This window comes from Oncorhynchus masou, chromosome 31 (assembly GCF_036934945.1).
Source record: "Oncorhynchus masou masou isolate Uvic2021 chromosome 31, UVic_Omas_1.1, whole genome shotgun sequence".
Taxonomy (NCBI): domain Eukaryota; kingdom Metazoa; phylum Chordata; class Actinopteri; order Salmoniformes; family Salmonidae; genus Oncorhynchus; species Oncorhynchus masou.
Window position 1 is genome coordinate 39,612,843 of NC_088242.1, and position 18,954 is coordinate 39,631,796.

Consider the following 18,954-nt stretch of genomic DNA (forward strand, 5'->3'; position numbering starts at 1 on the left):
CTGGAACCAGACTGTGCCCCTTTTCCTCTCCGTAGGATACCTAACTCACAGCTGTCCTGTTGACTGGAATCAGACTGTGGTCTTTCTCCTCTCCATAGGATACCTAATAGATAAAGGGGGATACCTAGTCAGTTGTACAACTGAATGCCTTCAATTGAAATGTGCCTTCTGCATTTAACCCAACCCCTCTGAATCAGAGAGGTGTAGGGGGTTGCCTTAATCAACATCCACGGCACCCGGGGAACTGCCTTGCTCAGGGGCAGAGCAACAGATTTTTACCTTGTCAGCTCTGGGATTCGATCCAGCAACCTTTCGTTTGGCGCCTAACAATCACATGTTCTTACAGAATGTAATCTTTCTGTATTCCCCTCTTTCCCTTAATAACATGAATAAGGATATTTCAAGTTCAGAAGTCAGTACCCATCAGCTGTCTCCAGTCATGCAAAAGGACATAGAATTGCATAAAATGTGTTTATGAAAAGGTCAAAAACTTATTCTAAGTGCCTCTACTCTACTGCTCTATGCCACTACTCAAATGTAGTGCATGCAATGCTTTATTATAAAAGGTGATTTTTTCCCCCTCATGCATTCAGGTACCACAGAGCTCCCCAGGTCACCCCCCTCTCGTGCTCACTTTTTGTGCCGTCACCTCCCGATTTACAAACTAAGCACTGGTGCAGGCTAAGAATAGGATATACACACAGAAGGACCAAGGACAATATTAATCCTCCTCCAGACCCCCTGACTCTCCTAGGCCTCTGGCCATGTCTCAATAAGGCCTCAGACCCCCAGAAATGTTTGTGCTCAACCATGTATCTGTCAGAGCCCTTGATTCCACCAGTAGACTCATGCCTCTCGTAGAACCCATAAAAACTCTCCTAACGCAAACTGAATATACACCCCATGTATGTAGTTTGATCTGTGAAGATGGTCACTGATTGGAGCAGTGTACAAAAGAAAGGAAATGCACAAGGGGAATATGAACTTTCTACAGGAAGAGGGATCTATTCTGGCTGCTCAGGAACATTGCTGCCTGCCTCTCAACCAAACCAATAGCCCTTGCTAACCATCAAACATCAGGTCATGTTGGGGCCAGGAAGCAAGTGTAAGAACTGGACACGCGCTGAGGAAGGTGCAAGATAAAACATACTCAAGTGGTGTATTGCAATTATGAATTTTAAAAAAGAAACACCAAGCTTTAACTGTAAATTATATCAAGTGAGTGCTGATCCTTAAGTTTTATCTGAACAATTTAAACTATTTGCTGGACCAACAGATTAACCCCCCAGAGTCAATTGACACACCGGCACCTCAATCTAAGTAACATAACAAAAAATCCCCTTCAAAATCGGTCAGTCAGTTTAAGTTAGAGATGTTTTCTGTTTTGCTCTACGACCCTCACAAGTATTAGGAGACTTGTCTGAAGTCGGTATCCTGCACCTTCTGTTTGGTAGCATCCGAACCATTTGGGCTACAAACTAATTGGAAAGGGGAGATTCTCACGAACATGATGGTGTTCTGCATTTTGCTCTAAAACCCCCACAAGTGTCACGGGACTCGTCTGAAGGTAACCGGGGCCGGTTTTTAAAAACGAATGGAAGTACAAAAGTAGTTTTGTGCCTGCCCAAAATGAGGGGTTAAATATGTGTAAAAAATATATATAATTATGTACAGTGGGGCAAAAAAGTATTGTCAGCCACCAATTGTGCAGGTTCTCCCACTTAAAAAGATGAGAGAGGCCTGTAATTTTCATCATAGATACACGTCAACTATGACAGACAAAATTAGAGAAAAAATCCAGAAAATCACACTGTAGGATTTTTAATGAATTTATTTGCAAAATATGGTGGAAAATAAGTATTTGGTCAATAACAAATGTTTATCTCAATACTTTGTTATATTCCCTATGTTGGCAATGACAGAGGTCAAACGTTTTCTGTAAGTCTTCACACACTGTTGCTGGTATTTTGGCCCATCCCTCCAGAGCAGTGATGTTTTGGGGCTGTTGCTGGGCAACACGGACTTTCAACTCCCTCCAAAGATTTTCTATGGGGTTGAGATCTGGAGACTGGCTAGGCCACTCCAGGACCTTGAAATGCTTCTTACGAAGCCACTCCTTCGTTGCCCGGGCGGTGTGTTTGGGATCATTGTCATGCTGAAAGACCCAGCCACGTTTCATCTTCAATGCCCTTGCTGATGGAATGAGGTTTTCACTCAAAATCTCACGATACATGGCCCCATTCATTCTTTCCTTTACACGGATCAGTCGTCCTGGTCCCTTTGCAGAAAAACAGCCCCAAAGCATGATGTTTCCACCCCCATGCTTCACAGTAGGTATGGTGTTCTTTGGCTGCAACTCAGCATTCTTTGTCCTCCAAACAAGACGGGTTGAGTTTTTACCAAAAAGTGCTATTTTGGTTTCATCTGACCATATGACATTCTCCCAATCTTCTTCTGGATCATCCAAATGCTCTCTAGCAAACTTCAGACGGCCTTGGACATGTACTGGCTTAAGCAGGGGGACACGTCTGGCACTGCAGGATTTGAGTCCCTGGCGGCGTAGTGTGTTACTGATGGTAGGCTTTGTTACTTTGGTCCCAGCTCTCTGCAGGTCATTCACTAGGTCCTCCGTGTGGTTCTGGGATTTTTGCTCACCGTTCTTGTGATCATTTTGACCCCACGGGGTGAGATCTTGCGTGGAGCCCCAGATTGAGGGAGATAATCAGTGGTCTTGTATGTCTTCCATTCCCTAATAATTGCTCCCACAGTTGATTTCTTCAAACCAAGCTGCTTACCTATTGCAGATTCAGTATTCCCAGCCTGGTGCAGGTCTACAATTTTGTTTCTGGTGCCCTTTGACAGCTCTTTGGTCTTGGCCATAGTGGAGTTTGGAGTGTGACTGTTTGAGGATGTGGACAGGTGTCTTTTATACTGATAACAAGTTTAAAGAGGTGCCATTAATACAGGTAACGAGTGGAGGACAGAGGAGCCTCTTAAAGAAGTTACAGGTCTTTGAGAGCCAGACATCTTGCTTGTTTGTAGGTGACCAAATACTTATTTTCCACCATAATTTGCAAATAAATTCATAAAAAATCCTATAATGTGATTTTCTGGATTTTTTTTTAGTTAAAGTGTACCTATGATGAAAATTACAGGCCTCTCATCTTTTTAAGTGGGAGAACTTGCACAATTGGTGGCTGACTAAATCCTTTTTTTGCCCCACTGTATCTCCTAGATTTAAAGACAGACACTTCAAAACCTTGTTTCTTATGAAAAAAAGTTTTACTGTCTTTTTTGCCATTAATGTGTTATTCAGTGAGTTACTACTAAAACCAATACAAAAGGCCAAAATCAATATTTTATCAAATATTTTTAAAATATATTTTTTATAATTTCTAAATCAAATAGCTAAATGATCCATAGTATGACCATTTGAAAACAATTCCATATGTCAGCTTAGCACCCCCGTCCCCAGAGTCTTAAACTCTAAAGAAATAAGGAGGAAAGGTCAATCTAATTTGATGCATGGAGGAGACATGAAGGAGATGCAGAGGTGTGTCAAAAACAGTCTATCAGTAACCCACGTATCAAGTGGCTAATTAGAACCCTAGGAATGATGTTGCAACTGTGTTCAATGTGCAACTACACTAGCCCAGTACAGCTTAGCTTGGCTCAGTTTCTGTTCTGTAATGTGAAAATGAACCTGTTTCTGTTACTTCCCTCCATTTCTTCAGTAGGGCTCCAATGACCTCCACAACTTCAGTATTCTTAACTTTTTGAAAGTTAAGTTGGCTCCTATAGTAACACCATACAGAAGGGGAATTAGAGACAGGATTGTAGGAACAAATGAGAGAAATGCAACAGAAAAGATGTAGTGATGTAGCCTATCATTTAAGAAAAGCAATAGGTCAAGATAACATGGGATTTCAGCATGGCTATGACATGGGCAAAGTTACAAAAAACAGGTACTAAAGATTCAGACAGACAGGGTTGCCAAACACTTTAAATAAATTCCCTGGTTTCCCAGAAATCCTGGTTGGAGGATTACCGATTTCCTGCTTATTCCCTTCTAATTCTGGGAATACTCCAACCGGGATTTCAGGAATAAAGGGATTTTAAGTTGCCGGAACCCTAGATGGACATACATTGAGTATACAAAACAATGCTCTTTCCATGACATAGACTGACCAGCTGAATCCAGGTGAAAGCTTTGATCCTTTATTGATGTCACTTGTTAAATTCACTTCAATCAGTGTAGATGAAGGGGAGTATTGGTTAAAGGAGGATGTTTAAGACTTGAGATAATTGACACATGGAATGTGTATGTGTGCCATTCAGAGGGTGAATGGTAGTAGGTGCCAGGCGCACCGGTTTGTGTCAAGAACTGCAACGCTACTGGGGTTTTCACACTCAACAGTTTCCAGTGTGTATCAAGAATGGTCCACCACCCAAAGGACTTCCAGCCAACTGGACACAACTGGGGGAAGCATTGGAGTCAACATTGACCAGCATTCCTGTGGAAAGCTTTCGACACTTTGTAGAGTCCATGCCCCGGCGAATTGAGGCTGTTCAATATTAGGAAGATGTTCTTAATGTTTTGTACAGTCAGTGTAGGTTAGTATTGAACCTACTGGTTATTAACCTGTAAATCACCAGGTCCTGGAAGCACCGTTTCTCCTTCCTCCCTCTCAAGCTGTAGTGTTTGAGGACATCATTGGTAGCCAGTGGTGGATTTAGGCATAGGCGACATGGGCAGCTGCCCATGGCGGCATCTTGCCAGGGGCGGCATGGGGCGCCACACAATATATATTCTTTTAAATACAAATAAATAAATACAAATATATTCTGAATGGTGACAATCGGTTTCGCAATTGGTTTTCTATCATTCATTTGCACGTCACGTCAATGATATCATGTCACCGTGTAGGACTGTGGGTCAATTAACCTTGTCGGAGTGGGAGCCCTGATTCTAGTTTGTGAGCTAGGCAGGCTACTGCCTGGGAAGGTCTCCCACTCAGAAGTACGAGATGGGGAGTTGACCTTAGGTCTCCCCACTGGAAGCCCGAGGTAGGGGGAGCGGGGGAATCTATCAAATAGCGCACCTCTAACCTTGTACAGTACTAATGCAATTAGTTGTGAAATTAGTTGTGAAATTTAGTTTGTGTGTTTCTTGTTTAAAGTGCAATAGTGTAATAATCAAGTTCTCTTCTTTACAAATGTGTTATTCTATTTGTGTATTTGTGTGATATAGGATTTGTGCAATTTATTTGTGTGTTTTTCGGGTAAGAGTGTAGTAATTAAATTCTCTTTTTTATTAGTATTTATATACTACAATTTGTTTCTATTGGTCTTTGTTACTTCTTTTGATATGTTTGAGTCTATTTTTGTATATATACTGTACATATTTAGATTAGAAAAGTCAGAGCGGCATAGACTAAAATACAGTAGAATACAGTACATACATAATTTTTAAAGTGACTAGTGTTCCAATTATTAAAGTGGCCAGTGATTTCAAGTTGATGTATATAGGGCAGCAGCCTCTAAGGTGCTAATGATGGCATTTAACAGCATGATGGCCTTGAGATAGAAGCTGTTTCAGTCTCTCTGTCCCAGCTCCGATGCACCTGTACTGACCTCGGCTTCTGAATGATAGCGGGGTGAACAGGCAGTGGATCGGGTGGTTGTTGTCCTTGATGATTTTTTTTGGCCTTCCTATGACATTGGTGATACAACCCAACAGGATGCTCTCAATTGTGCATCTGTAAAAGTTTGTGAGGATTTTAGGTGCCGAGACAAATTTCTTCAGCCTCCTGAGGTTGAAGAGCCGCTGTTGTGCCTTCTTCACCACACTGTCTGTGTGGGTGGACCATTTCAGTTTGTTAGTGATGTGTATGCCGAGGAAGCTTTGCACCTTCTCCACTGCGGTCTCATCAATATGGATGGGGGGTGCTCCAGGCCCGGACATGGCTAACCATGGAGATCCTTCCAATCTTCACCGAGTTAGGTAAATGTGCTTTTAGTTTAAAGTTGGTGGAGTTGGTGCCTCTAGGGAAATTCAGGCGGATGTTTGAGGGCCTTTTTACTGTTTTGTTTTTTGTGTTTTGTCTGCTTTTCATGTATTGTGTAATTGTATATGGTACTGTATATACAGTATGGTTTAATTGTTTTTTTTTATGTATTCATGCAGGGCTCATCTGCGAAAGAGACTGTGGTCCCAGCATTACTCCCTGATTAAATGAAGGTTAAATAAAAAATACATTTAAAAGGGGGTGGGTCCTCCTGGGTCCTGGTGTCTTGTAACAGACAGGGTTGATCTGTCTGTCACAATCGAGAGCTAAGTTTATCATTGCCAGAGGCACTACTACCAGAGACTGTCTAGGAGATCCTGCCTCTCTTTACTGCTGCCTGGGCTTTTGCTCTCTCTTGGGGCTAATATTCACTTCACTCAAGCTACCTTTTAGTTTTTTTCCTGAGTACTTTTGGTAAGGGGAAAGGTTACGAAGATGCAGTCCTGCGCCAGGTGTGGGTTTGTGGTGTACCCAGCGGAGAAGATCAATTGTATTGATCAGGTAAGACAGAGTTACTCCCATACTTTACCTCTAGTTGGATTTCAACTCTATATCTGACATGGTATTGTTGTCTTCTTTTTTTAAGCCCATAACCATGTGTGTGAGGTGTATAATTTTGTTTCAAAGTAGACTTGTTTAAGACCACCAAGAATCACTCTGTGACCCTGATTTCGCCTTCTAAAAGGTTAAGGAAAATAATGAATTTAACATATTCATCATCTGACTGCTATTGCTCCTTCATAGTTCATACTGTCAGTGGTATGGTTTGCTTATTCAAGGACAGTTGAGCAACATTGTGAGCAAGTATATGTTTAAAATCGCAGTCTCTTGGTCTATGATGTCAGACATCCATTTAGGTCAATTAAAAGCACTCTTCACTGTGTTTCTTTACAATAACTTAGATTGGAGTCATAATTCCTAGATCAGAACCCAGGATTTTATGTGTGTAACACACTTGTGTTTTTTCCCCTTTTCTCAGAACTGGCACAAAGCATGCTTTCACTGCGACGTCTGTAAAATGGTGCTCACAGCCAAGAACTTTGTTAGCCACAAGAAGCGGCCATACTGCTCTGTGTAAGTAGAAAGGTGTTATTTCACTTTTTTACTGAGGTTTCTTTCACTGTTTAGGGAATTTATAGGGATAGTTCCCTCCAAAATCAAAGTTTGTTAAGCGTTTTCAGACCTCAACAGTGGTCTATGAGTCCACATCCCTCGCCATCGGTGTAGATAAAGCCCTATGCCTCAATCCCAAATGAATGGGGAAATTAGGCACTGAATGAAATGAGGAAGTTGGTTGGATGATAGTACTTTAAAGTACTATGATTGTTGTCATTTGAGTCATTCCACCAAAATAAAACTTTGAATTCAACATTATGTCATAAAGAGCACATGTTCAACTTTATATAATAAAAAATCTAGCCTGTCTCTCTATGGGTAAAAGGTTTGACATATGCTTGAACTACTCAGTTTTCCACCACAAAACACCAGTAAATGCCCAAAAAGTATAGAACCAGCTCACCTGCTTTTACATTATGATTGGGCTATTTATTCAATGTATCTTTTGAAAAAATATTGAATAGGAATAGTTTCACCATATTAAAATAAGAGTGCAGTTCACGTAACAGGGTGGACCTTAAAATGAGGGCCAGACATATGTGAATCACTAATCACATGAAATAAATAATCATCTTCAGAAATGACTTTCTCAAAACAACAAAAATAACCAGGGCTTTACAATGATGTTGAGAAATCTTGTGGTTAATCTTGTGCCAAAATTCTTCATTCATATAAAAAATAGGATTTATTGAATTCTCCATGTGGTCTATTTTAAAGGGCACTTCATTTAATGTGACAGGCTTTTAAAATGCAATATTGGTGCACAAGTATGCAAAAGGCAGTCATTTTGATGAATGACCCATTCAGCATCTTTAGCGTTCTAGTCCCATGTCACTGGAATTGTATTTGTAAATGGCTACGAGTATGGACTAAACCAAAAGTGAGATTCTTAAAAATTCTTAAAATGGGTTGATGATGACCTCTCACCTTTAATCCCTCAGACACAATCCAAGAAACAATATGTTCACCAGTGTCTATGAGACCCCCATCAATGCCAAGAAGCAAGCCATTGCCAGCAGTGAGGTGAGTAAGCAATGATGTCACACCAACATGCAGCAAAAGTCCCAGTTACTGGGTCTAGATGTATCAGGAATCAAGAAGTTGTTTTTTTAGACTTCGCATGTAGGACTTTGTATTCTACTTCAACATGGCTATTGAACTTGACATGTGTGTGTCATTATTCTAGAATAGCAGTTTGAAACAGCTCCACCCTCCTCCACTCAAGTGACAGTGGAACTTAGGTGTGCTGGGCTTGAAATTACTCAATGACTCTCATCGAACATTTCACATGAGTTAGTCATTCACTGTAGTCATCGCGCATGGTATTGTGGAAGTATGACTACATGAGTACACCGGTGTACACACAGCATGTGGCATTGTGAATAATGGTATTCATTCTGATTGTTACGGCTCACGAGTTGATACATAGATAGACATAAATAGACACCATGGAGGATGTTGGTTGGGTAATGTAATGGAAGTGTAAAGGACGTCACACTGATGGCTTGTTGTAATTTTGAAAAAACTGCTGTCCAGTAATGAAGCAAATTTCAATGTTTTGTATTCCCATACTTGACCGAAACCAGAGACAGCAGTATGCAGATTAATTTATTTTTGTTTTTTGTTGTGTTTTTTTTATAGTTGATGCATTGTAACCTATATTCTTGCAGTGAAGGAAGAAATATGTTTTTGACCTACTTGTATCCCTGTATTTGATTTAGTAGGGCTCAATGATCCTAAACAGTCGTTTTGATAGAATTGAGAACGTTAACCTGCATTATGCTGTTCTAAACAGAAGGGGTTTCTCCTTTATACTGGTCTTTTTGTTCCAGAATATAACAACCAGTTACTAAAAAGAGCGACATGTAGCTGCAAATAGTGTGTTCACATGGAGCCACTGCATTTTACCTGCTGTGGAACTTTCAAAGTGTGGAGGCTGCAAATAGTGTGTTCACATGGAGCCACTGCATTTTACCTGCTGTGGAACTTTCAAAGTGTGGAGGCTACAAATAGTGTGTTCACATGGAGCCAACCTGATATAGACAAATAAACTGTACATTTATTATGCTTGTCAATGAGAAATGCAGTTTTCCCCTCTTTATGAAAGAAAGAGAGTCGTAAAGACATAAACTGCACAAGTTCCACAGACACAGTGACTAACAGAAATGGAATAATGTGTCCCTGAACAAAGTAAGCATTTCAGTGTAAGGTCTACACCTGTTGTATTCTGCGCACGTGAGAAATAAACTTTGATTTGATTTGATTTCGGAGAGCTTTGGGCCCATGTTGACAGCATAGGTTTGGAATGGTGTGCATGACTATCTATTTCTGTGACTGTGACAGGGACACGGCACCCCTTGCTGCCCTAGTTTATGTTTCAGGAGGTTAAAATTATACCTTCAGAAAACAGCCTCTCCTCGCCTCCTCTCCAACACCCTCAGCACTCCACCTGTCCCTGTCTGTCTGCATGTCTGGTCTGAATGTCTGTCTGGCACTCAGTCTCCCTTCAGCTTTTTTTGCCTTTGTTAGTCATAGAATATTGCCATGGCTAACATTCCTGCTAGCAAGACTACATTGAGTAAAATAAACTCGGCAAAAAAAGAAACGTCCTCTCACTGTCAACTGCGTTTATTGTCAGCAAACTTAACATGTGTAAATATTTGTATGAACATAACAAGATTCAACAACTGAGTCATACACTGAACAAGTTCCACAGACACAGTCACTAACAGACATGGAATAATGTGTTCCTGAACAAAGGGAGGGGGGGTCAAAATCAAAAGTAACAGTCAGTATCTGGTAACGCCACCAGCTGAATTAAGTACTGCAGTGCATGTCCTCCTCATGGACTGCACCAGATTTGCCAGTTCTTGCTGTGAGATGTTACCTCACTCTTCCACCAAGGCACCTGCAAGTTCCCAGACATTTTTGGGGGGAATGACCCTAGCCCTCACCCTCTGATCCAACAGGTCCCAGACATGCTCAATGGGATTGAGATCCGGCCACTTCGCTGGCCATGGCTGAACACTGACATTCCTGTCTTGCAGGAACACAGAACAAGCATTGTAACCTGTATTCTTGCAGTATGGCTGGTGGCATTGTCATGCTGGAGGGTCATGTCAGGATGAGCCTGCAGGAAGGGTACCATATGAGGGAGGAGGATGTCTTCCCTGTAATGCACAGCGTTGAGATTGCCTGCAATGACAACAAGCTCAGTCCGATGATGCTGTGACACACCGCCCCAGACCATGACGGACCCTCCACCTCCAAATCGAACCCGCTCCAGAGTACAGGCCTCGGTGTAACGCTCATTCCTTTGACGATAAAAGCAAATCCGACGATCACCCCTGGTGAGACAAAACCGCGACTCGTCAGTGAAGAGCACTTTTTGCCAGTCCTGTCTGGTCCAGCGGCGGTGGGTTTGTGCACATGGGCGACATTGTTGCCGGTGATGTCTGGTGTGGATCTGCCTTACAACAGGCTTACAAGCCCTCAGTCCAGCCTCTCTCAGCCTATTGTGGACAGTCTGAGCACTGATGGAGGGATTGATTCCTGGTGTAACTGGGGCAGTTTTTGCCATCCTGTATCTGTCCCACAGAGGTGATGTTCGGATGTACCAATCCTGTGCAGGTGTTGTTACACGTGGTCTGCCACTGCGAGGACGATCAGCAATTTGAAATTGTGTTTTTTACATTGGATAAAAGTAGAGACTCAGAGCTACAAAACTGTATATCATACACTACAGTTGAGGAACAATGGGAAAGTAATTTTGCTTTGAAAGTTGATAAACTTGTAAACTCACTTTTGAGAAATTGGCCTTGAATGTTTTGGTACTACTATTGGAGCACTCTTTTTGTCTACACCCATTCAGCATCGTTCACACACTCTTAAGCTTTAGCCCCACCCATCTCTTTAAGGGTCGATCTGAAACTGTGCTCGCAGATTGTCTGTTTGTAAATTCAGAGTGTTTCACTCTCGGAGTGTTCAGAGCACACACTGGATGCTCTGGTCGATGAGTAGGGTTGATCAGAACGTTCTGACCTCATAACAGCAGTCAAGCACCCAAGCTAACTGGTTAACATTGACTAGCTTGCTAGCTACTTCCAGACACAAACCCCAATCTGACAATTTTACTTGACCTAGCAGAGCTGGTTAGGCTGTTTTCATGTTATCCAGAGCATTGGTGACTGGAACTGTACTGCTGGCAACAATTACGATTTTTTTTGCAGACTTTTACTGTCACCGGCCATAATCAACAGGTGTTGAGCTTTCGTAAAACCACCAGTTATTCTGCGCTCTGGCACACTCAGATGAAAGTCTTTTGTTAAGACATGTAGCTAGCTAAGTAAACAATGAACCATAATCCCAACTCATGACGCTACGACACTGCATGAATCTGCAGGTAACTAACCAACCAGGTTCAATGTTAGCTAGCTAACATTAGGCTATAACTGGTCAAGCAAATGGCTCTGAGATACAAATAATGAGATCATACACGTAACGTTAGCTCGCGAGCCAGCCAGCTAACGTTGGCTAGCTAGCTAACCGTACACTACCTTGAAATGAAAAGACTTTATGACAAAATTAGAAATGTGTAATATCTGAAAATGGACAAAAGGAACACCTATGTGAGAATACTGTTCATTGACAACAGCTCAGCGATCAACACCATAGTGCCCTCAAAGCTCATCACTTAGCTAAGAACCCTGGGACTAAACAACTCCCTCTGCAACTGGATGACACAACAGTGGTAGGCCTGATCACCGGCAACAATGAGACAGCCTATAGGGCGGAGTCAGAGACCTGGCAGTGTGTTGCCAGGAAAACAACCTCTCCCTCAACGTGATCAAGACAAAGGAGATAATCATGGACTACAGTAAAAGGAGGGCCGAGCACGCCCCCATTCTCATCGATGGGGCTGTAGTGGAGCCGGTTGAGAGCGTCAAGTTCCTTGGTGTCCACATCACCAACAAACTAACATGGTCTATACACAACAAGACAGTCTTGAAGAGGGCATGACAAAGCCTATTTCCTCTCAGGAGACTGAAAAGATTTTGCATAGGTCCTCAAATCCTCAAAATATTCTACAGCTGCACCATCGAGAGCATCCTGACTGGTTGCATCACCACCTGGTATGGCAACTGCTCGGCCTCCAACCGCAAGGCAGTACAGAGGGTAGTACATCACTGGGGCCAAGCTTCCTGCCATCCAGGACCTCTATACCAGTCGGTGTCAGAGGAAGGCCCTAAAAATGGCCAAAGACTCCAGCCACCCTAGTCATAGACTGTTCTCTCTTCTACTGCATGGCAAGCAGTACCAGAGTGTACCAGGCTTCTTAACAGCTAACAGCTACCCCCAAGCCACAGCTAATCAAATTGCTTCTTAACAGCTTCTACCCCCAAGCCACAGCTAATCAAATGGCTTCCGGAACTATTTGCAGCACGCATATATTTGTACGTTGTTGTATTCTCTGTTTATTATCTATGCATAGTCACTTCACCTCTACCTACATATTACCTCAATTACCTCGACTAACTGGTGCCCCCGCACATTGACTCTGTACTGGTACCCCCTGTATATAGCCTTGCTACTGTTATTTCATTGTTGCTCCTTAATATTTTGGTATTTTTCTATTTTGTATTTTATTAATACATGTATTTCTTCAGTTTATTGAAGTGGGGGTGGTGGTATGATCTTTGCATCTTTCTTACTGATAATTATTAATGATTGATTCATGATTATCCATTGTATCACGTTTCAGGTGTGACCCAGATGCAGACAGTGTCAAATAAACAAAAGTTTATTTCTAAAACAGGGGCAGGCAAACGACAGGTCAAAGGCAGGCAGGGGTCAGTAATCCAGAGATGGTGCAAAGGGTCCAGAACGGCAGGCAGTCTCAGGGCAGGCAGGGGTCAGTAATCCAGAGAGGGTGTAAAGGCTCCAGAACGGCAGGCAGTCTCAGGGCAGGCAGGGGTCAGTAATCCAGAGAGGGTGTAAAGGCTCCAGAACGGTAGGCAGTCTCAGGGCAGGCAGGGGTCAATAATCCAGTTAGGTGAGGTACAATACCAAACAGCAGGCAGGCTCAGGGTCAGAGCAGGCAGAATGGTCAAAACCGGGAAGGACTAGAAAACAGGAGCAAGAAACAGGCATGAGCAGGGGAACAAATGCTGGTAGGTTTCACGAACAAAACGAACTGGCAACAGACAAACAGAGAACACAGGTAGAAATACACAGGGGATAATGCGGAAGATGGCCGGCACCTGGAGGGGGGTGGAGACAAGCACAAAGACGGGTGAAACAGATCAGGGTGTGACACATAGCATCTACATGAATGTACAAGTGTTCAGAAACATATTATATTCTTACTTACGATAAAATTGACTCCAAAGACAGTATTCACCATTCGGTTCCTATTGGGCAAAACAAAACGCATCCAAAACAAACTGCTTTTGGGAACCACTACCTGAACAGTTAGCTAACTAACTCATTGATCCTGTTTCTGGAACCGCCCCCAATATAATGAGAGTCCTTAGTTGATTCTGTGTGCTTTGTGATTCAACAGCAGGACTATCGGGCTAAGTTTGAGGAGCAGCAGACCTACTCGTACTCAGGCACCATCACCAACCAGGAGATTGTGAGCGTGACACAGGCCCAAAAAACCATCAGTGATGTGAGTATCTTCCTTATTTGTATAACAAACACAATGTTGGACCAAGTCTGAAGAGTAGATATAAAAAAGTGACTCATTTTGAATTGAATTTCAAAAAGGAACATATGGAAACATAACACAAAAACACATGATAAAACACATAACAGAACAAAATACTTTTGATGTACATTCAATTGTCGAAAATGGCCCATGTGATTACTAAAAATGGAGTACAACTGCATTTGCCCTCCTATTAAACAAACAGATTTTGCAATACAATGCAGCTACAGATGTACAGGTAGGTGCTAAATATAGATGAGTACAATATGTATTCGATCGTAAGTGGAGTACAAAAGGGGACATGAAGAAAAATTGACACAATTTACCTCTGTGGCCGACACCTCCCATATTCTACATGCTAAGACTGGAGGCTCCCTGGCCAGTGATGTAAGCACAGAACAACCAACCAACATGAAAACAACCCCCAGACAAACCTACACATACCTTTCTCATAGTTATACACACACACACACACACACACACACACACACACACACACACACACACACACACACACACACACACACACACACACACACACACACACACACACACACACACACACACACACACACACACACACACACACACACACACACACACACATACCCCCACCCTGTCAAATTTGCCCATTTCAAATGGTTCAAAATTACACAGAAAACACGTAGTTATGGCATAGGAAACGTTCCTGTACTTGTCATTCAGTAGTGGTCTGACTGTGTTTGTGTCATAAAGTTTGGGGACATACTTTCTCCCTGATGACAGGTCAAATACACTGAGGAATATGAGCAGAATAAAGGAAAAGGCAGCTTATCCACCATGATCACACCAGGATACCAGATTTCCAAGACACCAAATACCTTGGCCAGCAGCGTAAGTGCAGCTCCCTCTATAGGGGCAGAACAGTACTTCGGGAGGCAGGTAGTGTGACCATAAAATAACCAGTTGATTTCAGCTCATGACATTAGCCGTAATTACTATACATTTTATTATTACAGTGTTATAGCGTGTTATGAGGGGGCAAAAAATATGTTAACATTTTTGTTTCTCTGTTATTCAGACGGAGTACAATAAAAGAGAGGAGAAAGTGTCAAAATATTCCTCCGTAGCCAAAACCCCTGAAGTGCTTCTGGCCAAAAGCCAAGGACAGATCAATGTATTTATTACAAACCCTACTCAATCTGATTTATGCTTTCCTCCAAATGCAATTATGTCACTTTTCGTGTGTCCATGACGTGGTATTTTCCCTCCCAGTATGTCTACACTGAAGAGTATGAACAGCAGGTGGGTAAAGGCAGTTTCCCCGCCCATCTCACTCCTGGCTACCAAGTTTCAAAGAAAGCCACAGAGATGGCCAGTGGTGTGAGTAGAGGACACACACACACACACACACTCACACTCACACTCACACACACTGATGCTCACACACACACACACACACACTGATGCTCACACACACACACACACACACACACACACACACTGATGCTCACACACACACACACACTGATGCTCACACACACACACACACACACACTGATGCTCACACACACACACACACACACACTGATGCTCACACACACACACACACACACACAAACTGATGCTCACACAAACTGATGCTCACACATACAAATGCTAAGTCATATGCATACAGTACACTAATGTTGACACTGTGATCATATCTTAGGTGAAGTACCGTCAGATGTATGAGCAGGAGATGAAGGGAAAGGCCACCTCAGATGCTGGGGCAGCAGAATTCGCTTCTGCCAGAGAAAATGCTGGGAACTTCAGCCAGGTGAAAACAACTGAGGCATAGGATACATTGCAAGTTGGGGGGATTTTTCACACCTCGCCGAGCTATTAGACTATCCTTTTGTAAATGTATATATTTGTAGGGGTTGATGCATTTTTCGTTAGGGCAAATCTGGTCTGTGATATTGAGTTAGAAATGTAAAACCTTAGAGAGAAAAATATATATATCTGTTCTTAATTCATGGCGTGGTTTCTTTTTAGCCAAATGTTGAATAGAGATGCAGACGTATCAATTAGTACATGGAGGATAAGAGGAATACTAGAGTACTGTCTGTAGTCATAAAAACAATTAGGCTAAATAAATGGATATTATTTGTTGGGTAACCGATTGGCTCTCGGAACTAATTAATAGGAGGCTTCTATCTTCAATATAATCATTAATTCAGAGGGTTAAACCCATAGGTTTTATGGCCTGCAGTAAATTAAAATAGATTACCAGGTTCATTTTTCATTAGGTTATAATAATTCATGCCTTCTGGGAATGTTATGAAGTCCAAAAGTTATGGGTGGAGTTAGAAATTTGGCTGTCAGAAATATTACAATGTCAGCCTTTAAATGCTTCATTATCAAAATATTGAATGTGCGTGTGGGCGACAGAGAAAAACAAAATGGTGCAGTATGAGGCAATGTGGCAGAGAGTGATGCGGGCTTTGGAGATGGAGATGGGAGTGTGAGCAGGTGTGAGCAGGTGGATCTGGACAGGTGTGATGTAGTTGTCGTTTGTATATGTATGTTTTGTATTGTCTAAAAATATTAAATCAATTCCTACAAAAAAAAATAGGGAAAAATGTCAAACTTGCGACACACATCTGATTATTCATTATGAATAGGATTTATTTCATTTACATTCTTCATTGTAACCACAATGTCACAAATAATTGGTCACACACAACATGAGTAGATTAACTTGGTCAAAACAATAAAAACGTTTCTTGATTTTGATCCAAAGCCACGAATGAGTGAGTCACTCAACTTTATGCTGACAAATCCTCGCTGGACTCTTTCATTCCGTTTCTTCTTCACATCAGCAAATAAGGACTCCGCGTTTCAGAAACTCACTTTACATAGAGGGGCCAGTTTGTTATTTAGAATGATTTCTTTCTGTTTTTAGAGGGAGAGAAACCAAAAGCCCACCGTGCCTATTTTTGTAGAAAACTGTCAGTCCACATGTCAAGTGTAATTGCACCATTTTATTTACCCAAGTTCTCTCTCAACTCCAGAACCACCCGCCAGCTATTTTTTTGCTGTTGCCTGATGCAGGGCTCTAGTGCCAGAGAAGAGAGACTCTCGGACTGAAACATTCAGACCTCCATTAACTTACAAAAATATAGTCAGGATAGTGCCACAGTCTACACTATTGATAGATCAGCGTTCTAACTCCCCCTTGTGATAGAGTGGTGCAATGACAGAATGAATGACGCAATTTACCACAATCTGCCACAAATGGTCGGGGCATAAACTCAAAACTTTTAAAGGAAAAACCACTGTACATCCAATCCTTGCAGATCAGCATGCTGAGTAGAATTTGATTTTGTATTGCCATTGCTACTCCCCCTTACATTTTTTCCCCAGCAGGGGATCGATAAGGCCATATAATTATTATTAACGGATTTCTTTTTTCTTTTTTTAAGTGAGGCGAGCGAGCAAATTGTATATTTTTAAGTCGACCCTCTTGTTAAAAATACTATAGCCTCCTTAGTTCAACACCTAGCGACCTAACCAAGAGATTTTAGCCTCTTGGCGAGGATGTTCAGCCAATATCTGAGAGGAAGTTATGTATCTGTTAACCGGAAGCTGAAGTACATAATTTTTTCTATAATAATGCAATTTTTCAATACAACTTCAACATTTTTCAGATTTATTTTTTTTCTTTCTGAGAAAAGTGAAGAGGGAGACCTGTGAAACGTTCAATTAAATTTGAAATGCGTAATTGATTATAGGGCCGCAAGTTAAATTCTACTGGTAGTGGTTACATTGATAAATAAAACTACTAAAGTATCTTATCCCCAACGAGGACTGATAGTTGTTTAACTTTACAATGCCTCTCAGAAAGACAACAACCCACAACACTCTTCCAGATTGGTATAAATTGGTCTGGCTCCAAACTTAAGTGGAAAAGTAGTTTTTCAGTTGAAGCATCCAACACAAATTGTCCTTACAATGAGTAGCCGATATCTTATATCTTCACAGACATGGTTGTTGTACTGTTTGAGATTCTTTAATGCCTTAGAGATGCCTAAATCTTTTAACTTCCAGTTGTTTTCACTTTCCAACCAAGCTTTCCCTATATCAGATAGTCTTTTTTTATTTAATCAATATTCTTCGGATTGTAGTTGTCACTATTTGATATGATTGTATGTATGCAAAAGTACGTGGAACCCATCTGAAGTGGGTGAAACAGAGCCATACCTGGATGATGCTGGTACCTAGCTAGACAGAACATTTTCTCTTGTCTGCCAAAATGATCGCTATGCACATAATGCTTTGGGATTAGGTTTACGCATTGGTGTCGATGTGTCAGACAGTGACATGAGTTTAGAATACTAGGTGAGATTGATGGTAGTGTGTGCATGTATTTATACCCTTATATCATTTGCTGAATTGTTGTAGCACTGTACATATTATATGATAACAATAGGGTGTGCAGACATTTCCATCCCAACACAACAATACTCAGTTCAACTAATCAAGGTCTTATGAATCAAATGTGTTTGTTAGCCCAGAACAAAAGTCTGCCATACTCTCCCTGTTCCCATTCTATCTGTAGTATCAACTGTGTGCTGATGTGTGTTCCTCCTTGCAGATTGCCTACACTGAAGAGTACGAGCAGCAGAGAGGGAAGGGCAGTTTCCCAGCCATGATCACTCCTGCCTACCAGCTTGCCAAGAAAGCCCAGGCCCACGCCAGTGATGTGAGTAGTGTCTCTGCTGAACAAGTATGCTCCTCCCCTTTAGGGGTGTCTGTTGCACAAAGTGGTATTGTGGGTGGATTAATTAGGTTAAACTCCTCTGCTTTAGGGGTGTCTGTTGCACAAAGTGGTATTGTGGGTGGATTTATTGAGGTTTAACTCCTCTGCTTTAGGGGTATCGGCTGCACAATGTTGTATTGTGAGTGAGTTTATTGGGGTGAAAAGTTGTATTGTGTATACAACTTTGTGCAGTAGACACCCCTAAAGCGGAGGATCATATGTTAGGGTATGTGGGTGAATTCATTTTCAATAAGGAAACACAATTGACAGACAGTCTG

General features: G+C 41.8%; 1 protein-coding gene across 1 annotated transcript in view; it reads left to right on the top strand.

Annotated features, from left to right (window-relative positions):
- The first annotated feature begins 6,193 nt into the window (after positions 1 to 6,193).
- The window catches only part of nrap (nebulin-related anchoring protein), a 115,481-nt gene continuing 102,720 nt past the window's right edge, over positions 6,194 to 18,954 (top strand). The window contains exons 1-9 of the mRNA XM_064950953.1: positions 6,194 to 6,569; positions 7,048 to 7,142; positions 8,126 to 8,207; positions 13,747 to 13,854; positions 14,659 to 14,766; positions 14,954 to 15,049; positions 15,148 to 15,255; positions 15,584 to 15,691; positions 18,512 to 18,619. Of these exons, the coding sequence (XP_064807025.1) occupies positions 6,504 to 6,569; positions 7,048 to 7,142; positions 8,126 to 8,207; positions 13,747 to 13,854; positions 14,659 to 14,766; positions 14,954 to 15,049; positions 15,148 to 15,255; positions 15,584 to 15,691; positions 18,512 to 18,619 (879 nt within the window). The 5' untranslated portion in view covers positions 6,194 to 6,503. The remainder of the gene's footprint in view (positions 6,570 to 7,047; positions 7,143 to 8,125; positions 8,208 to 13,746; positions 13,855 to 14,658; positions 14,767 to 14,953; positions 15,050 to 15,147; positions 15,256 to 15,583; positions 15,692 to 18,511; positions 18,620 to 18,954) is intronic.